The sequence below is a fragment of the Orcinus orca genome, chromosome 11 (assembly GCF_937001465.1).
Source record: "Orcinus orca chromosome 11, mOrcOrc1.1, whole genome shotgun sequence".
Taxonomy (NCBI): domain Eukaryota; kingdom Metazoa; phylum Chordata; class Mammalia; order Artiodactyla; family Delphinidae; genus Orcinus; species Orcinus orca.
The window spans coordinates 36908912-36931335 of NC_064569.1; the positions used below are offsets into that span (position 1 = coordinate 36908912).

The following is a 22424-nucleotide window of genomic DNA, read 5'->3' on the forward strand; positions in this document are numbered from 1 at the left end:
ATAGCAGCACTATTAAAGAAAAAAAAGAAACATACAAAGCAAAGTAATAATGGAGCAGCATTTTCAAGAAACTACAGGAAAAAGAAGTGTGAACCAGGAATTTTATATTAAGCTGTTCTTCAAGTATTAAGAATACAAAAACATTTTAAATATGCAAAACTCAGAGAATACTATACACCTGAATTCTTCTTGAGGAATCTACTAGAGCATGAGCTTTATCCAACTAAGAGTTGGCTAGAAAACATTTGCATAAGGATCCATGGTGAGTATTAATTATATTTAGTTGTAGATCTAAGACTAAAACATAGGTGGCAATAAAAGTGAAAGAAAAATATGTAAATCTTATATGTTCTTACAAAGCAGAAATAATGCAACTATAAAGGGAGAAGTAAAGAGGAAGGTAGAAAAAACTTGTCAATTGTTGCAAAAGCAGTAGTTGGGAATAAGAAGATACCATTCATTAAAAATTGACCTGCTAGATGATAAAATAATAACAAAATGGGATTAAGGCATTGCAGATGTATAAGTGCAAAGGTAACCAATAGAACACAAATACAGACCTTCCTACATGTAAAAAGCAATTGAAAAACAAAAGAACATGCATCACATAAATTACCTATAGTTACTACCTTAGCTGTAACTCACAAATTTCATAACAAATTTTGAACGATAAAACCAACAAGAATGTGGAAGAACAAATCTAAAAGAGAATACAAACAAAAACAAATAAACCTGTGTTTCAAATGATTTATCATTGATGTAAAGACAAAAGGAACTATAAAAACTATATTGAATTCTAGAAGGTTTGTTTATTGTATGGTTGATCATATGTATAATTTTATTGAGAAAAACAACCAGATTTCTCACTGTCAGAGAAGAGAGTTAAAAATATGAAGAGGGAAAGCTGGCATTGAATTGGCAGTAGAGGTATTAGTATGATCTCATCCTTTTATATAGAGATAGAAATAGATTTATATGCACGTGCATGCACATGTTGGTATTTCTGATGTATATTGAAAGGTCTTAGAAGCAAAGATACCTCTATAAGCAATGAGCATATCTAGGGTCCAGATACTGGCTTCTAAACATCATTCCTCATTAAAAAGAAGCAGTTTTCCTTGGAGAAAAGGGTGATTCTAGGGCAGGAGCAGGGAAAATACAAGGTGAGCCTGCTGTATCTTATAATTTAACAGTACCACCAATGGGACAGATCGACATGATGTACCTCCTAATATATGCACTAGTATATGCATTTACTTCTGTGGTATTTCTGCCAAAAGGACATTTTCGGTATCTAATTTAATTATAAAGCAACATAAGACAAATTTAAATTGAAGGACTTTCTACAAAATAACTGGCTTCAACTGTTAAAAATGCAAGCTTATGAAAAACAAGGAGAAATAATTTAATCTTAAATCAGGAAAAACTGTGTGTGTGTGTGTGTGTGTGGAGAGAGAGAGAGAGAGAGAGGGAGGGATTGAATGAGAAAAATAAGAATATGATAAAGCAAATGAGCAACATATAAACAATTGATGTATTTGAATTGAGGACATGTGAGTTCTTTGTTCTTTTATCAATATAAAAGTTTTTAAAGGGTCTGAAGCCCATAGAATTTGGGGGAGATTTTTAAATAGTTTGGAAAGTTCTTTTTCCTACTTCAATGTAGATATGAGAATTTTAATGTAAGACACATGCAAAATATTTTCAGCAAAAAAAAAAATCACATGATGGAAGGAAAATTCTTTTTAAAAAACACCCCCCCCCCTTTTTTTTAGAGCTCTCTCCATAGCATGAGTTTCTTTTTAAAAGTAATTACTTTCTTTTCATTGTTAAAATTTCACCTTTATTTTAAAGGGTAGATTAAATGTCTTCCTGTTTTGTTTTGTTTTCTAAATTATCTGTTAGGTAAGGTATTGCTCATCACCTGATGCTGTCACAGGAAAAGTCAGCAAATTTGAGACTTTTGAAAAGTAAAGTGTGTAACTCTGCTCAAGATTGGTAGCATTTTTAAGTACTCTTCACTAAGATATCCATTCAGCCTCTGTGGTACAAAATATTTTTCTGTCACTTCATATCTCATTATGAAGTACATTTGAAGATTTTGCCTTATTTCAAAGATGTTTTTTATATAATTGACCACACTGAAATCATCTTGCACCAGTTTTGTCACTTCTGACTTCAGCTTCTTTGCTGCATTACCCTGCCTGTTACATGAGCAGTAAATGATTTTCACGTCTGATCTTACCCTTATAACCTTCCCTCTCTTTCCCTGTTTCCCTTCTATCCTCTTTCTCTTTCATCTTCCATCATCCCCTCCCTGCAGCTTCTTCTCCTTCCCAGTTAAAGTATCTGCTTCTTCATTGTGGCCTTAAGTAGAATTAACATGTTTCTCTGAAAAATTTCTTTCTGTAAAAGACATTTGCTTATGAGAGTGTATCTTTGGTACTACTTTCCTTTAAAGACTCACCAAAAAGTATTGATAGTTTTTTGTGAATTTCATTTTTTAAAGAGAACTGAGTAAATACAATAAGCTCAGATATATTAGAAACATCTGTAGTTGAATTCAACTCTATAGAAAACCTCCCACACAGTATAATTTGCTCTAATCCTTGTTTCTTCAACTTCTTAGTAGTGATTTCTTGTCATTTTCTAACAGTGTTTCGTTGCCATATTTTTCATGTATTAATTCAGCTATTTTTATCATAAGAAAAAAAAGAAATGTTTTCCCAGTGATATGGAAGTTGGCCTTGGAAAGACTCTTGTAAATATTTCTATCACTACATGTACTTGAAATAATATTTATTTTTAAGTTTTAATAAGTTTTGATTAAGTTTCAGTGACTTGAAAAATATTGTTGAGAAAAACGTAGAGATTTGTCTTCAAATTCTGGATTCTTAGAACATCTTACAAATTGTCACCAACATAAAAAGTATAACATTGGCCTAGGGCAAGGTCAGGGCATATAAATTCACAGTTCAGATAGGTGGGTTTTGATAATTTAGAAATCTTTTGGCCCTCTTTCATATCTGTTGCTTTGCCATTGTTTTTACTTCACAGTATTGTTGATAATGAGCTCACGTGAGAAGTGTTAGCTCTGCCATTTTCTTGTTTGTTTGCTTGCACTAGTCAAACTGTGGTTCCTTTGAAGGGATCTTTTAATCTTCGTATTTTTGTGAGAGATGGTTTAGTTAAAATTAGATAATATCTCTTACATAAGTTTTAAATTAAATGTCCACTTAACCTAGACATGCACAGACATAGTACATGGAATCTAATGAATGATGAGGTTTCCACTGGTCAGAAGTTAATGAATGAATGAGGATTCCGCTGTTAGCCCCTCCATGTTGTCTCACATGGGATGAGTAACATACGGACTGCCAGATAAATGGAGTGAAGGAGGGAGGAGGCAGTGTCAACCCATACATTAAGTGTTCCTTCCTATTGGGGTGTCTTGTGTGTGTGCCCCACTTTGAAGGGTACTCTTCTACAGAAGCAAGAACTCTGGATCAAGTTAAGGTGCAATGTTCTGAGAAAGCCTATAACTGGTAAAGAAGTAGACTGGGAATTATTTGATGTGTATGGCATAACAAAGGGGCCATACGAGAGATCAAAAGGAGAAACATTCTAGAATTCTTCATTAACTAAATTTATTTTCAATGAAGCATGGATGCATCATTTTACTAACTAACCTTTGGTGTCCTTTGTTTAGATAATATTTTTCTCTTTGGTCTACAGGTGAGTTTAATGTTATAAAATTTTAAATCTTGGGCTTCCCTGGTGGCGCGCAGTGGTTGAGCGTCCGCCTGCCGATGCAGGGACACGGGTTCGTGCCCCGGTCCGGGAAGATCCCACATGCCGTGGAGCAGCTGGGCCCGTGAGCCATGGCCGCTGAGCCTGCGCGTCCGGAGCCTGTACTCCACAACGGGAGACGCCACAACAGTGAGAGGCCCGCGTACCGCAAAAAAACAAAACAAAACAAAAATTTTAAATCTTGGAAGTATCATTGGATTTCTGCAATAAAATCTTCAGTCTTGAGTATGTGTGTGTATTTAATAAATATTAATAGATTGTTTTTTCTAGTATTTATATATGTAGTCCTTTTTTAACTAATTTTTATGAAGTTTTGTCAGTTTTGCTAGATTAGTTTTCAGGGAGATGCTAATCTTTTTCTGTAATTGGAAACATTTTACATAGCAGTGGAAATATATATTTTTTTAAGTTTGAAATAACTCACTGCTTTTTTTCCAATGTTCTAAATTTTTTTTTAGTTTTAAATTTTATACACACAAAAAAAGGCTTGATACATGCAAGTTTATCCACATCAAAACAAGACAAAATAAAACAAATAAAACTCTACTGATACCTTTGAAGCCCCCTGTGTGTGCATTTCTCTTCTGAGGGATAAATCCTAGCTTATTTTCAATTAGATAATTATCATCTGGCTTTTCTTTGTGGTTTTACCTCATACTTGTCTGTTGCTTAAAAAATATTTAATTTTTTGCTTATGATCTGCCTATAAATGGAGTCATAATGTATTCTGAAATGATTTAACATTTTGTTGCTGGCCATTTGTATTGATCTATGTTAGTTAATTAATTTTCACTACTATATAGTATTTCATTGTATGAATATGCCACAGTGTTTTTTTTAATTTTTTTTGCGGTACACGGGCCTCTCACTGTTGTGGCCTCTCCTGTTGCGGAGCACAGGCTCCGGACGTGCAGGCTCAGCGGCCATGGTCCTAGCCGCTCCGCGGCATGTGGGATCTTCCCGGACCGGGGCACGAACCCGTGTCCCCTGCATCGGCAGGTGGACTCACAACCACTGCACCACCAGGGAAGCCCTGCCACAGTGTTTTTATTCATACTATCATTTGTGAATATTTGAGTTGTTTCCAGTTTTTTCTAGGGTGTATGCCTAAGAGTATAATTGCTACATCACAGGGTATTCTTTCTCTTCTTTTCTCTGCATAGTACATACATTAATGTTTTTGTTTCCCTCCAGTGATTTGGAAAGTAATGATCTTGATTTTTTGTTGTTAAACTCTTGTAAAAAGCTTAGAAACACTCCCAAGAACATATTTCCCTTAATATTAACTATGAGAATAAACCCATTTTGATCACTCTTCCTGTGTAAGTAACACACAGAATACAGTTTTAATTCTTCTTACTACTACTTCCTTTTTAGTTTTCATTTTTGTGGAAAAGTTCTTGAATTGCGTATCAGGAGTATCATTTTCAAATTATTTTAATAGTTTAAAATTTTTAAAATTAGTTTTACATTTACATGTTATTTTGTAATTACCAATGTGCATTCTCTTTTGTAATATGATAGATACAATTGAGACTAATATCTGAGTTTAAATAGTTTCTGTGCACATCACTGATATTTAAACATTCCTTAATTTTGATTCATCAAGTAGAGTACTCACTGAGTCTTTACATACCTGAAAATGAATTTCTTTTCTTAGCTGAGCAATGTGATTGGGTGGAGATTTCTTGTGAAATAACTTTCTTTTCTCAAAGCTCTGATACTTATTTATTATCTTTGACAATTAATTTTGAAGAGAAGTCAGAGCCTAGCCTAACTGTTCTGTGTAACTTTTCAGGAGTAGGGGTGGTTCTGGGTATTTCTACGAATTGTCTTTATCTTTGAAGTTTGCATATTTCATCAGGAAATGTCTGAGTGTTTTTCTCTTTTCATTAATTTTTGCCTGGTGATCCTTGTACCCTGACACTCCAGGAACCTTTTTAATATACCCATTAAGCATTTTAGCTAAAGTAATTCTTCTGTTATCTCAATGATACTGCTTCTGTTCCATTTATTCTGGTCTTTCCTTCAGGGCCACTTCTTTTTTTTGCCCCTTCTTTTGACCTCCTGTTTATCATACATGTCTCATTTTTGTCCACCCCACTGTTTTCATTCTTTTCCCCTCTGTGAGGAGCCGTTTCCCAAGCATGCCCTCTGCATTACTGAGGTGATCTTCTACATCGTCAAATCTACTTTTTCATGCCCCTCTTTGTGGGGATAATCCTGGGCAAAGAAATGTCATTACCTTTCTGGTTTGTATGTCACCATATTTGATTTTGTGCCGGGGTGTTTCATCTTGAAATTTCTTGTACACTATGTCCATAGAGGTCCCATTACCTGATGATACCAGTCTTTCCATGCTGGTGCTTCTGATAGGTGCCCACACCCCTGGGTTTTTGAGTTCATTTTGACAAATAAGCTATAAGGTGAAGTTTAAAGGACTTTGCTTCTTTCAACAACCACTGAGTTCAACCCAACTTTCTACACTTTTTTTTTTTTCTTAAATAATTGTCACTCTCTGGATCCTATTATCAGACACACCCTCACATTTTATTGATCCTTAGTGGCTAAAGAAAATCCAAACTGAATTTGCCTTTTTATGTGTTTTGGCTTAAGATCTGTGTTTTCCACTAGACCATGTTACTCTCTCAAGAATTGTTTTGCAGGTTAGTCTTGTAAATCCTTGAAGTTGCTTTTAATGAACCAGAATTTCTGAAAGTTTTCTAACTTAGAAATTATGCAGTATCCCTCTATTTTTACTCTTCAAAGTTCATTGCAATTGGATTTAAGGGACGAGATGAATATGCGTTCCTTGAACTGCCATCTTTTCTTAAAACATTTCAAGAAGTTTTTATACATATTTTTAATTTCTAAGAATTCTACCAGAATATTTACAAATAAAGTTATGAGATACTTGGGAATTGCTTTAAAAGTGTTGTGAAGATAGTTAATTGTGCTATAGATGAAACAAGATTGACCATGAATTTTGATATCTGCTGATGGGTTACTGTTGTACTAGTTTCTCTACTTTTACATAAAATTATTTTTAATTTTCCAAGGGTTTAATTTCTTTCTTAGAAAAAAAATGTCTTTGAATTGATTGCAGTTAGGCAATATACCCTATACAATATTTAATCTTAAATTTATTTTGGTTTCCTGTGTGAATTGATATATAATCAGTTTTTTAGTTTCTGTGGAGATTTGAAAAGGAAATGATTGTATGTCTTAATAAATCAGTCTTATTGGTGATTATATCTAAATCTTCTGTAAACTAATTTATGTTTTGTGTGCTTAATCTGTCAGATACTGCAAGAGGTTAAATTTTTCCACATTTATAACAAAACTGCCTATATTATTTGATGCTATTTTGAATGGACTCTTTTCCTCTCATTTTATTGGTCACATGTATTAAGCTTTTTAATTGAATAGTGCCATTTAAAATAATTCCAATATTATATGCTAAATGTTCATATTTGCTTTTGTCTTCTAAATCTGTCACCTATGGCCTAGAATCCACCACAAAATAAATTAGTGCCAAGTTGAAAAAAAAGAAGATATAACTCATGCCACCTGATTCTGTACCTAATGTTGAACTAAGGAACCTAGTTTTCTGTGTTGCCTGATGAGGGAGTGACTGCAATCTGGATTTCAGTATTTTACCAGTCTTGAGTTAAATCTGTCGGTTACTAGACAGATTACTGAAAGAGCTCTGTAAATACCTGTTTGATTAATATAGTAACTATTCATAGCAATGTAATTGGCTTTGAGAAGAAAGAGAAATGTGTAGTCTAGCATTTGTAATTTAATAAGTGGACACTGTGTATCTGTCAGTGTGTAAGCTCAGGCTTATGATAATTAAATCTGAAGACCTAGACTTTGAAATGTAACTTTGTATTTTAGCTCCTTTCTCTTGTCTATTAATACCTTTTAGTTTTTAGAAGTATAGCTCTTTGAAAAACAAAAAAAGGGCTTTGTGCTTATTTTTTGAGAGGTACAAGAGATCAGAACTGGGTGCCAGTACCTCAGCTGAACTAAGAAAGGTTGAGTCTCAGTTGGAAATATTTAATCATGAATGAGAACAAGCACTGACCCTCAAGCCAGGGAATAAAAATTTCAAAAATTGTAACAATTTGCCTAAACTATAAATTTCTGGGGATTGGAATTATGTAAAGAATCTGTTTGGAGGAATAGGGTTAGAATGTGTCATGGGACCAGAAGTCGTATATTTAAAAAAATCTTACGAAAATTTGAATTATGAAGGACTTTATGTATTTAATATATACTATTTACTATGAGTATCTGGTACTTGTGGTGTTGTCAGTCACTCCATTTTGCTTATGCTCCATTTTGGGTATTCCGGGAGGGAAAAGATAATATTTATGGTCTTTCTTTACTAGTAGTGTTGTCTTCTCCCCCAGCTGTAATAAGAAACACAAATTTTAAATCTACTGTGCTCAGTTATATGTACCAAATTTATAAAGGGCATCTTAAACATATTATTAGTATAAGGCTTTGATTTTAAAATTCTATATCATTGTTATTTTGATTATATTTAAATAAAAATTATTTAATAAGAATTAATTATCTTTAGCTTGTTTTTAACGGTTCCACAGTGAGTTCAATTCTGAAAGACCATACTCTCTAAAATATCTCTATTAGTACTGTTGCCTGAGTTATTTCATGTGATGTAGATAATCCCTCATTTGCAGAGAATGTCACAATTTTTGAGCAGCTATTTATGTCCAAATTTATATATACTCTTCTTTTTATGATATCTGCATTAGAAATTCAGAAAGAATAGGTTTGATTTATTACCCATTTAAGTCCATCATGAGTCTATAATGGAGAGAGACTGTCTCTTTTTAATCATGTTTTGTTTTGTTTTATGTTTTTAGACTGTAAATTCTATCTGCTGGGTCAGGGTGAAATGTATGCAGCTGCATACTGTCCTTAATGCACAAGGGTTATATCTGGGCATATGTCTCTGCTTTTGTATCTCCAAGAGTAAAGTGTTGGATTTGTTACCTATCAAGCTGCCAGCTAGGAAAGAGTTCCTTGCTCAAATTGAGCTTATATGGAGAACTTAGAAGGAATGGAAAGCGACAGTTTAATTCCTTTCTGGTCTCAAAGGTGTGAATTATTGTGCCTTGTAAAGCTGGATGGGGAAAATGAGGAATGGTGATTGCTTACCATGTCATTAGTTTTTCTATTTGTAAATGTATAACTTTCGTTCATCCCACCTTGAAAGTTAAGGTTTGGTACTAAAAAGAAAATAATACTTCTGAGATCACCACATACATTCATTGATCCACTCCTCCCTCATCTCAGCTGTCTGTAACTATAAAAGCAAAGGGGTGGGTAGGTGCAGGACATTTTTTTTTAATATCTTTATTGGAGTGTAATTGCTTTACAATGGTATGTTAGTTTCTGCTCTATAACAAACTGAATCAGCTATATGTGTACATATATCCCCATATCTCCTCCCTCTTGCATCTCCCTCCCACCCTCCCTAGGTAGACACAAAGCACCTAGCTCATCTCCATGTGCTATGCACCTGCTTCGCGCTAGCTGCCTATTTTATATTTAGTAGTGTATATATATCCATGCCACTCTCTCACTTCGTCCCAGCTTACCCTTCCCCCTCCCTGTGTCCTCAAGTCCATTCTCTACATCGATGTCTTTAATCCTGTCCGACCCCTAGGTTCTTCAGAACCTTTTGTTTTGTTTTTTAGATTCCATATATATGTGTTAATATATGGTATTTATTTTTCTCTTTCTGACTTACTTCACTCTGTATGACAGACTCTAGGTCCATCCACCTCACTACAAATAACTCAGTTTCGTTTCTTTTTATGGCTGAGTAATATTCCATTGTACATATGTGCCACATCTTCTTTATCCATTCACCTGTTGATGGACACTTAGGTTGCTTCCATGTCCTGACTATTCTAAATAGTGCTGCAGTGAACACTGTGGTACATGACTCTTTTTGAATTATGGTTTTCTCAGGGTATATGCCCAGTAGTGGGATTGCTGGGTCATATGGTAGTTCTACTTTTAGTTTATTAAGGAACCTCCATACTGTTCTCCATAGTGGCTGTATCAATTTAGATTCCCACCAGCAGTGCAAGAGGGTTCCCTTTTCTCCACACCCTCTCCAGTATTTACTGTCTGTAGATTTTTTGATGGTTGCCATTCTGACTGCTGTGAGGTGATACCTCATTGTGGTTTTGATTTGCATTCCTCTAATGATTAGTGATGTTGAGCATCCTTTCATGTGTTTGTTGGCAATCCGTATATCTTCTTTGGAGAAATGTCTATTTAGGTCTTCTGCCCATTTTTGGATTGGGTTGTTTGATTTTTTGATATTGAGCTTCTTACAAATTTTGGAGATTAATCCTTTGTCAGTTGCTTCATTTGCAAATTTTTTCCCCAATTCTGAAGGTTGTCTTTTTGTCTTCTTTGTGGTTTCCTTTGCTGTGCAAAAGCTTTTAAGTTTCATTAGGTCCCATTTGTTTACTTTTGTTTTTATTCTCATTACTCTAGGAGGTGGGTCAAAAAGGATCTTGCTGTGATTTATGTCAGAGTGTTCTGCCTATATTTTTCTCTAAGAGTTTTATAGTGTCTGGCCTTACATTTAGGTCTTTAATCCATTTTGAGTTTATTTTTGTGTATGGTGTTAGGGAGTGTTCTAATTTCATTCTTTTCCATGTAGCTGTCCAGCACCACTTATTGAAGAGGCTGTCTTTTTTCCATTGTATATTCGTGGCTCCTTTATCAAAGATAAGGTGACCATATGTGCGTGGGTTTATCTCGGGCTTTCTATCCTGTTCCATTGATCTATATTTCTCTTTTTGTGCCAGTATCATACTGTCTTGATTACTGTAGCTTTGTAGTATAGTCCGAATTCCAGGAGCCTGATTCCTCCAGCTCTGTTTTTCTTTCTCAAGATTGCTTTGGCTATTTGGGGTCTGTTGTGTTTCCATACAGATCGTGAAATTTTTTATTCTAGATCTGTGAAAAATGCCATTGGTAGTTTGATAGGGATCGCATTGAATCTGCAGATTGCTTTGGGTAGTATACTCATTTTCAAAATATTGATTCTTCTGATCCAGGAACAGGGTGTATCTCTCCATCTGTTTGTATCATCTTTAATTTCTGTCATCAGTGTCTTATAGTTTTCTGCATACAGGTCTTTTGTCTCCTTAGGTAGATTTATTCCTAGGTATTTTATTCTTTTTGTTGCAATGGTAAATGGGAGTGTTTCCTTAATTTCTCTTTCAGAATTTTCATCATTAGTGTATAGGAATGCAAGAGATTCTGTGCATTAATTTTTTATTCTGCTACTCTTCAAATTCATTGATTAGCTTTAGTAGTTTTCTGGTAGCATCTTTAGGATTCTCTATGTATAGTATCATGTCATCTACAAACAGTGACAGTTTTACTTCTTCTTTTCCAATTAGGATTCCTTTTATTTCTTTTTCTTCTCTGATTGCTGTGGTTAAAACTTCCAAAACAATATTGATTAATAGTGGTGACAGTGGGCAACCTTGTCTTGTCCCTGATCTTAGTGGTAACGGTTTCAGTTTTTCACCATTGAGAATGATGTTGGCTCTGGGTTTGTCATATATGGCCTTTATTATGTTGAGGTAAGTTCCCTCTGTGCCTACTTTCTGGAGGGTTTTTATCATAAATGGGTATTGAATTTTGTCAAAAGCTTTTTCTGCATCTATTGAGATGATCATATGGTTTTTCTCCTTCAATTTGTTATTGTGGGTTATGACGTTGATTGAGTTGCGTATTTTGAAGAATCCTTGCATTCCTGGGGTAAATCCCAGTTGATGATGGTGTATGATCCTTCTAATGTGCTGTTGGATTTTGTTTGCTAGTATTTTGTTGAGGATTTTTGTGTCTATATTCATCAGTGATATTGGCCTGTAGTTTTCTTTTTTTGTGACGTCTTTGTCTGGTTTTGGTATCAGGGTGATGGTGGCCTCACAGAATGAGTTTGGGAGTGTTCCTCCCTCTGCTATATTTTGGAAGAGTTTGAGAAGGGTAGCTCTTAGCTCTTCTCTAAATGTTTGATAGAATTCACCTGTGAAGCCATCTGGTCCTGGGCTTTTGTTTGTCGGAAGAATTTTCATCACAGTTTCAATTTCAGTGCTTGTGATTGGTCCGTTTATATTTTCTGTTTCTTCCTGGTTCAGTCTCGGAAGGTTGTGCTTTTCTAAGAATTTGCCCATTTCTTCCCGGTTGTCCATTTTATTGGCATAGGGTTGCTTGTAGTAATCTCTCATGATCCTTTCTGTTTCTGCAGTGTCAGTTGTTACTTCTCACTTTTCATTTTTAATTCTATTGATTTGAATCTTCTCCCTTTTTTTCTTGATGAGTCTGTCCCATGGTTTATCAATTTTGTTTATCTTCTCAAAGAACCAGCTTTTAGTTTTATTGATCTTTGCTATTGTTTCCTTCATTTCTTTTTCTGATCTCATCTTTATGATTCTTTCCTTCTGCTAACTTTGGGGGTTTTTTGTTCTTCGTTCTGTATTTGCTTTAGGTTTAAGGTTGTTTATTTATTTTTTTGTTTGTTTGAGATGTTTCTTTTTTCTTGAGGTAGGATAGTATTGTTATAAATTTCCCTCTTAGACCATCTTTTGCTGCATCCCATAGGTTTTGGGTTGTCATGTTTTCATTGTCATTTGTTTCTAGGTATTTTTTGATTTTCTCTTTGAATTCTTCAGTGATCTCTTGGTTATTTAGTGGTGTATTGTTTAGTCACCATGTGTTTGTCTTTTTCACAGGTATTTTCCTGTAATTGCTATCTAGTCTCATAGCGTTGTGGTCGGAACAGATACTTGATACGATATCAATTTTCTTAATTTACCAAGGCTTGATTTGTAATCCAAGATATGATCTATCCTGGAAAATGTTCCATGAGCACTTGAGAAGAAAGTATATTCTGTTGTTTTTGGATGGAGTGTCCTACGAATATCGGTTAAGTCCATCTTGTTTAATGTTTCATTTAAAGCTTGTGTTTCCTTATTTATTTTCACTTTGGGTGATCTGTCCATTGGTGAAAGTGGGGTGTTAAAGTCCCCTAGTATGATTGTGTTACTGTCAGTTTCCCCCTTTATGGCTGTTAGCATTTGCCTTAGGTATTGAGGTGCTCCTATGTTGGGTGCATAAATATTTACAATTGTTATGTCTTCTTGCATTAATCCCTTGATCATTATGTAGTGTCCTTCTTGGTCTCTTGTAATAGTCTTTGTTTTAAAGCCTATTTTGTCTGATATGAGAATTGCTACTCCAGCTTTCTTTTGATTTCCATTTGCATGGAATATCTTTTTCCATCGCCTCACTTTCAGTCTGTATGTGTCCCTAGGTCTGAAGTGGGTCTCTTGTAGACAGCATATATACGGATCTTGTGTTTGTATCCATTCAGCCAGTCTATGTCTTTTGCTGGGAGCATTTAATCCATTTACATTTAAGGTAGTTATCGATATGTATGTTCCTATTACCATTTTCTTAATTGTTTTGGGTTTGTTTTTGTAGGTCTTTTCCTTCTCTTATGTTTCCTGCCTAGAGAAGTTCCTTTAGCATTTGTTGTAAAGCTGGTTTGGTGGTGCTAAATTCTCTTAGCTTTTCCTTTCTGTAAAGGTTTTAATTTCTATGTCGAATCTGAATGAGATCCTTGCTGGGTAGAGTAATCTTGGTTGTAGATTTTTCCGTTTCATCACTTTAAATATGTCCTGCCAGTCCCTTCTGGCTTGAAGAGTTTCTGCTGAAAGATCAGCTCTTAACCTCATGGGGATTCCCTTGAGTGTTATTTGTTGTTTTTCCCTTACTTCTTTTAATATTTGTTCTTTGTATTTAATTTTTGATAGTTTGTTTAATATGTGTCTTGTCACGTTTCTCCTTGGATTTATCCTGTGTGGGACTCTCTGCCCTTCCTGGGCTTGATTGACTATTTCCTTTCCCATGTTAGGGAAGTTTTCAACTATAATCTCTTCAAATATTTTCTCAGTCCCATTTTCTTTTCTTCTTCTGGGACCCCTATAATTCGAATGTTCGTGCATTTAATGTTGTCCCAGAGGCCTCTAATACTGTCCTCAATTCTTCTCATCTTTTTTCTTTATTCTGCTCTGTGGTAGTTATTTCCACTATTTTATCTTCCAGGTCACTTATCCGTTCTTCTGCCTCAGTTATTCTGCTATTGATTCCCTCTAGTGAATTTTTAATTTCATTTATTGTGTTGTTCATCATTGTTTAGTTCACTCTTTATTTCTTCTAGATCCTTGTTAAACGTTTCTTGTATTTTCTCCATTCTGTTTCCAAGATTTTGGATCATCTTTACTGTCAATATTCTGAAATCTTTTTCAGGTATACTGCCTATTTCCTCTTCATTTGTTTGGTCTGGTGGGTTTTACCTTGCTCCTTCATCTGCTGTGTATTTCTCTGTCTTCTCATTTTGCTTAACTTACTGTGTTTGGGGTCTCATTTTTGCAGGCTGCAGGTTCATAGTTCCCGTTGTTTTTGGTGTCTGCCCCCAGTGGCTAAGGTATGTTCAGTGGGTTGTGTAGGCTCCCTGGTGGAGGGGACTGTTGCCTGTGTTCTGGTGGAAGAGGCTGCATCTTATCTTTCTGGTGGGCACGACCCTGTCTGGTGGTGTGTTTTGCAGTGTCTGTGAACTTATTTTGATTTTAGGCAGCCTCTTTGCTAATGGGTGGGGTTGTGCTCCTGTCTCGCTAGTTGTTTGGCATGGGGTGTCCAGCACTGGAGCTTGCTGGCAGTTGAGTGGAGCTGGGTCTTAGTGTTGAGATGATCTCTGGGAGATCTTTCACCGTTTGATATTACATGGGGCCGGGAGGTCTCTGGTAGTCCAGTGTCCTGAACTCGGCCCTCCCACCTGCAGGCTCAGGCCTGACACCTGGCTGGAGCACCAAGACCATGTCAGCCACACAGATCGGAAGAAAGGGAGAAAAAAAGAAAGAAATAAAAAAATAAAAGTTATTAAAATAAAATTTAAAAAATATTATTAAAAATAAAAATAAAGAAAAAGAGAGAAAGAAGAGAGCAATGAAATCAATCAACAAATCTACCAGTGATAATAAGGTCTAAATACTAAATTAAGATAAAACCAGAAACAAATTAGATGCAGAAAGCAAACCCCAAGTCTACATTTGCTCCCCAAGTCCACTGTCTTGGGATGATTCATTGTTATTCAGGTGTTCCACAGATGCAGGGTACATCACGTTGATTGTGGAGCTTTAATCCACTGCTCCTGAGGCTGCTGGGAGAGATTTCCCTTTCTCTTCTTTGTTCACACAGCTCCTGAGGCTCAGCTTTGGATTTGGCCCCGCCTTTGCGTGTAGGCCACCTGAGGGCGTCTGTTCTTTGCTTAGACAGGATGGGGTTAAAGGAGCAGCTGATTCGGGGGCTCTGGCTCACTCAGGCCGCGGGGGAGGGAAGGGTACGGAATGCGGGGCTAGCCTGAGGCAGCAGAGGCTGGTGTGACGTTGCACCAGCCTGAGGCTCACCGTGTGTTCTCCCGGGGAAGTTGTCCTTGGATCCCGGGACCCTGGCAGTGGCAGGCTGCACAGCTCCCCGGAAGGAGGGTGTGGATAGTGACCTGTGCTCGCACACAGGCTTCTTGGTGGTGGCAGCAGCAGCCTTAGTGTCTCATGCCCGTCTCTGGTGTCTGCGCTGATAGCCACAGCTCGTGCCCGTCTCTGGAGCTCCTTTAGGCGGTGCTGTGAATCCCCTCTTCTTGTGCACCCCGAAACAATGGTCTCTTGCTTCTTAGGCAGTTCCAGACTTTTTCCTGGACTCCCTCCCTGCTAGCTGTGGCACACTAGCCCCCTTCAGGCTGTGTTCACGCAGCCTACCCCAGTCCTCCCCCTGGGGTCTGACCTCTGAAGCTGGAGCCTCAGCTGCCAGCCTCCACCTGCCTCGGTGGGTGAGCAGACAAGCCTCTCGGGCTGGTGAGTGCTGGCCAGCATCGATCATCTGTGCAGGAAACTCTTCGCTTTGCCCTCTGCATCCCGTTGCTGCACTCTCCTCTGTGGCTTGAAATCTTCCCTCCTGCCCACCCCCTGTCTCCGCCAGTGAAGGGGCTTCCTAGTGTGTGGAAACTTTTGCTCTTTCGCAGCTCCCTCCCCGAGGTGCAGGTCCGTCCCTATTCTTTTGTCTCTGATTTTTTCTTTTCTCTTTTGCACTACTCAGGTACGTGGGGATTTTCTTTCCTTTTGGGAAGTCTGAGGTCTTCTGCCTGCATTCAGTAGGTGTTCTGTAGGAGCTGTTCCACATGTAGATGTATTTTTGATGTATTTGTGGGGAGGAAGGTGATCCCCACGTCTTATGCCTCCACCATCTTTAGACCCTCCCTCTGCAGGACTTTTAAAACAGTGACTGATGGACTTAGTACCTGCCTGGATCAGGAATGATAGAAGGATTGGTCTATAAAATGATCACATTTAGAACTTTACTCTGGTATTAATCAGCTTAAGTTCTTATGAAGTATAGTAACAAGTTCATTAGTTACAGTGTTGTGTTTGACATGGATTTGATCAATTGTTTCCCTATTTAAAAATCTTTCTTGTGGGAATCTTATTGTAAATTTGGGAATTTAATTCTAGTTAATTTTAAGAAGATTGACCATACCCTGTAACGGTGATCCAGTGGGGAATACAGGAACTATCTTATAAATTGATCAAAATGTATTGGGCACATCAGTTTTGGGTGAGAATTTGGCTGTATTGCTGTTTAAAGTTGATAATACCATTTCCAGTGTCTATTGAGAGAAAAGTATTTAAACAGGTGCTGAGATTAATCTTATTGCTGCATGACTTGTAATAGCAAAAAGCAAAACTGAACATAGCTAGTTACAGCACTAGAGATCTTGTTAAATTATGATGTATCAGTAGGACCGTATATTATACAGCCATTAAAAAAGACTCATGTAGGGACTTCCCTGGTGGTCCAGTGGTTAAGACTCCGCACTCCCAATGCAGGGGGCCCGGGTTCGATCCCTGGCGGGGAACCAGATCCTGCATGCCGCAACTAAGACCCAGTACAGCCAAATAAATAAAGTTTAAAAAGAAAAAAAAAAAGAAGACTGAGGTGGTACTGTGTGTATTGACATGCTCAGATCTCTAAAATATGTTGTTAGAGAAAAACATGCATAGAAAATATACAGAAAACACTTGAACCTGTAGTTATCTGTGATGAGTGAGATGTGGAGGCCAGGGCATCTTCTCATTTTCACTTTTTTTTTTTTTTAAATAAATTTATTTATTTATTTTTGTCTGTGTTGGGTCTTCGTTACTGCACACGGGCTTTCTCTAGTTGTGGCAAGCGGGGCCTACTCTTCGTTGCAGTGCGCGGGCTTCTCATTGCGGTGGCTTCTCTTGTTGCGGAGCTCAGGCTCTAGGTGCGTGGGCTTCAGTAGTTGCGGCACGCGGGCTCACTAGTTGTGGCTCACGGGTTCTAGAGCGCAGGCTGAATAGTTGTGGTGCACGGGCTTAGTTGCTCCGCAGCATGTGGGATCTTCCAGGACCAGGGCTTAAACCTGTGTCCCCTGCATTGGCAGGCAGATTCTCAATCACTGTGCCACCAGGGAAGCCCCTTCACGTGGTTTTTACAGTGACCATGTATAATTTTTTTAATCAGTAAATAAAATGTACTGTTGTTCATCTACATGTAGTTGTCCTTTGATATTCTTTACTTTTACATTTTTATTTGAGCAGTGGTGTGGTCTTTTCTGAAAATTTAAAAACACTTTTAGAACCATTACAGTGAGTTTGTCTTCAGTATTACTGCTGAAGTGACTGTCCCACTAATATGAGGTTTGTGGTATCTTGTTATTATTTTAAATTTAGGGCCTCTAGAAAAGGAAACCAGATATATGTGGTGGGAGTTAAAAAACAAGATGTAAATCTATTTTAAATCTCTGCTGTACTGTTTTTCTATTTCAGTTACCTAGAAAAGTACGAGAAAGTTCATCATTTTGGGGAGGATGATGATGAGGTACCACCAGGCAATCCCAAACCACAGCTTCCTATTGGTGCAATTCCATCTTCCTACAATTACCAGCAACACAGTGTGTCAGGTAAATATCACTGGAAATGAACAAGGCATAGTTCCACAGTTTTGAATTAGGAAAATAGACATCGTCCAATGAATTGAATTGAACTAATTGGTATGAGGTCCCTTTCTGTCATAGCCTACATATAAGATTTTTAGTTGCAGGAATTTAACATCACAAATATATCTGTATTTTCAAGTGAAGTTTTAAAATTATTTCTTTGTCTAAAGATTAGTTTGACCTGAATAGTTACTAAAATGAGGAGAGGAAGGTCCTGTTAGGATTAGGGAAGCCAGAGGAGTACTCATAGCATCTAGATTTTCTACAATTCCTGGAATTCCCAGCACCAGAATTTCTCAGAAATGTTTCTTACTATTCAACTATTTTCCTGCCATGGTACCAGGGATTTAAGATTCTTTTCATTCATGTCATTCTTGTAATGGTTATAGAGGAATCTGCAGCTAAAAAGAACAGGACTGAAGTTGGAAATAATCAGGTTGAGAGTCTAATAAAGAGGTTCTTGAGACAGAATAGATGGGAGTTCCGTTGTTTGTGGCTCGGGGGGTTGAGACAGTGATACTTAGGAAGAGAGCTCTGAAGAGGTAAGCATCTCTTTTCTTTAATCACTAACATTTGGCCTGAAAAAGAGGAGATACATCTTTTTCAAGGGTATGTTCTTTATAAAATATACAGTTATCTAGATCTTTATTATTCTTCATTGGTACTAATACCAATCTCTTAGGTAATCCTTAGTTTTAAGCTCCCTTGTTTGTGCCAGTATCACTGATTTAAATTTTCCATTATCTATTTTCAGTTTCTTTCATGTTGAATTTGACTCTGTTTCTTCCCCAATCAGCTGAGGAAACAATCTCCTAGAATCTGTGATCTTCGTTAGAAGAGGTTTTCATCTGATGCTTTTGTATAGTTGGGGCTTGGGAGGGGTGGTGGCAGTGGTGAGTGCAAACCAAATCTAGCTTTATCTTTAATGAGAAGTTATTACCTCAAGAACTACTGTTAAAAGGGAACATTTAAGTCACCATGTAGAAGATCTTACTAATAGCTTAAGCTGATTAAATAAAATGGGGTGACTTGTTAGGTGATATGCTTCCTGTTTTTAAAAAGAGCTAATGACCATTATCTAATTCAAGGATGTTATATAGGGTATTCCTACATTGAATGAGACCTTGTACTAAAGACCTTTAAGACCATCTTGTAACTGTGTTGTTCCTATATTTCATCAACAGCAGAACTGTCCATTCTTGTAGCTTAAATAGAGTTTGGTGTCTATTCCAGCTTCTCCATTTCTACATTAGATCTTGTTTAAAATGAAATTTTTTTCTGGATCAGTTTTTTTTGTCCCTCTCCCCTAATTAAACATGATTTACTTCAAAAAAAGAGATATTTCTGGTATTTCAGAAGCCTAATGAAAGTCATTGATAGAGCTACACAATTTTTAAGGGAATGACAATTTCTTGGTCTGGTGTTACAATAACTCCTTTGTGATATGCTATCATATGTCTGTTTTTTTTTTTAAGGAGAATCTGAGTAGTTATGTAACATATGTAACATGTTTGACAAAATCAGGATTGGGGACTCATGAAAGGAAAAAAAAACTAGGACTTGCTGGGGAACATCAGACTACAATATATCTAATTCAAACTGAAAAGAGGTAGTGTTGCAGGGCAGCATTTATGAATTTGAAGGTGCTTTTTATTTTTCTAGAAGGAGCCATAGCAACATTATGACAGTGTTCTAAAAATTAACATGACCATCAATATATAAAACAAATCCTTCACTGATGATTCTTTTCAAATGCCGTTAAGGAAATATAGTAAGCTTCATAGCTGTCAATATATATGTGTGTGTCTGTTTGTGTGTGTGTAAATAAACACCAAAGTAGAATTACATGGTGGTAGATTAAGAGCCTTAGGAAATTTTAATAAGAATGTTTAAAATATTTGTGTGTACATCTTTGATTATACAGCCTTACTCTTCTTATAGGTTTAGATTAATGTATTTGGATAAATGTATTTTATCTAGAGATGCTTATATTGTTGATATTAAGAAAAGGTATTCTAAAACAGTATTTTGAAACGTAATATAATAAATTGGCATTTAGTATGAAGTGCAATTCTACTCATAATTGTCATGATAGAATATTGTACATTGATAGAATATGGGACCAAATTTTCCTTTAAGGATACTGACGCCTTTTGCCCAGTGACTTGAAGTGGCCAAAAAAGTATTCATAGATTTTGCTTTGAATTAGTAAGTATTGGCATCAAAATATGGTCGTTTTATTTGCATAGTTTTTCATACTCTTCCATGCCATAAATACCTAATCTTTTTGTTTCCGTCTTTATTCTTTCTTCCTTGGTGTTGATTTGGATACAGTCAGTTCCGCAGAATTGTAGTGTAGATTACTAAGGACTTTTTGTTCATCTTCTCTTACACTTTAAAATTAAAAAATTAATTAGTTTCTAAATTAAAGATTTTTTATTTATTTGCAATATCTCTAGTAGAAGAATTATGAAAGGCAAAATTGGTACATGACAACTCATTGAAATTAATAGAATTGCAGAATTTTAGAGCTAGCAAGGATTTTAGTGATCATTTAATCCGATTCAATCATTTCGGTCAAAGGAGGCCAAGCACCCTATCCATTTGCATTTTTGTTACGTAAATTTGGGAGAGCTTATACAGGAAGATGTATTATTTTAGTTTTATCAGTTGTATTTGAGCAAAAATTTTCCTTTACATGTCCCATATTCTTATAGACATTTGAACTACAGCAATCACTGCCAGTATCAATGGAAAGAATGTACTGTCTAGTATCTTTAATGTAAACAGCACTCCAGGAACAATTCTCCCTTTCCTCTAAACTGAAAACAAAGAGATTACCTCGGATTAAATTAGTTTGTCAGCAGTGATGCGTTTGTATAAACATTGAGTCAAGAATGTTGAAAATTTCTGATCCCATTCACATTATAACATTGTAGCTATTTAATCATACCTCCTTGGGGATGGGAAGGGAGGCTCTTAAAATCTTGTAAGCATTTTCTCATATATTATCATAGGAATCTTTACCAAGCCTCATATAATTAGAGGACTTTTCATAATTATCATATTTATTCATCTTATTTTAATTGGAGATGACTTTTGGCAAAGTCATTCGCGTAAGGATGTATTGAATTGAGTATATGATGGCATCTGTTATTCTTCAGTAGCAAACAGAACAATTCCAAGATCATATTGAAAGCACATAAAGAAGACTGTGACAGATGTTGAATATAGGTTCCAATTTGTTTTCTATTGAAGAGATTTGCATGAAAATTTTGTGGAATCTAAAAACTTAATTATTGCTGAGACTTGGCATCTCATGATCAATTCCACTGTGCGGTATAGAAATATCAAAACCCCTATATTCACGGAAGTTATGTTACATTTTCCCCAGATATTTATGTTATTTATAAGAAATTTTACTTTTCAAGATTATAAAAAATGAACAACATATTATTGTTCAACCTTAAATATTATAAAGAATCGGTGTCTTATTCATTTATAAGTGTATTGTGATACTTCTTATTGGAGAAATTCCTAGAATATTTTAGAATTGAAGAGTTGTCTCAGATATCTACATTGGGAAATGAAGAAGTTTCTTACATGATTTTCTTCTGTGGCATGTTGTGACAATAGATTCCTACTTGCATTCCCTTTAGTGACATTTTAAAAAGATTTTTTTTCAAATCCATATTTTTCTGAAATGTTTCATCTAGCAGTTTTCTAACTCTTGTTTCTTGCCTTTTCTCATTAAACTAATTAGATCTTTAGGTATATGTCTCAGGACGTAGCTGCCAAGGCCTAAACTGCACCAATTAAGAGTCAGTATTTCTAGAAATATAACATTTTCTAATATGTATATATTATGAGTATAAAATATATTAGTGTTCTGTAATCCCATCTTCCCTACCTTCAAAGTTCTAAAAATGTCTAATTCTCCTACATAAAATCTTAGTTAGGAAAAGATTTGTTAGGACACAAAAGCATGAACTGTAGAGGTAAAAATTTATAAATCACACTTCATCAAAATTAAAACTTCTCTTTCAAGACATTGTTAAGAAAATGAAAAGGTAAACCATTCACTATCTGGGAGAAAATATTTACAAAATAAATATTAGATAAGTGACTCATATTCAGAATATTTTAAACTGACAGTATTAAGTGCCGACAAGGATGTACAGCACCAGGAACTCTCTCATACATCGCTGGTGGAAAGACAGAATGTTACCACCACTTTGGAAAACAGTTTCACAGTTTCTTGCAAAGTTAAACATACACTTTGTATGACCCAGTAATCCAAGAGAAATGAAGAAATATGTCCGCACAAAGTCCTGTATGTGAATGTTTACAGCAACTGTATTCAGAAGTGCCAAAAACTGGACACAGTCCAAATGTCCTTCAACTAGGGAATGGATAAACAAATTATGTTACAGCCATACTATGGCAGTAAAAAGGAACCAACTATTGATAC

The 22424-nt window shown here is 36.1% G+C and overlaps 1 protein-coding gene across 3 annotated transcripts in view; it reads left to right on the forward strand.

The window, feature by feature from the left end:
• Positions 1–22424, forward strand: part of ARID2 (AT-rich interaction domain 2) — a 170920-nt gene that overhangs the window by 70141 nt on the left and 78355 nt on the right. For all 3 annotated transcript variants that reach the window (XM_004274427.3, XM_033436506.2, XM_033436505.2), the window contains one exon: positions 17784–17917. In XM_004274427.3, the coding sequence (XP_004274475.1) occupies positions 17784–17917 (134 nt within the window). The remainder of the gene's footprint in view (positions 1–17783; positions 17918–22424) is intronic.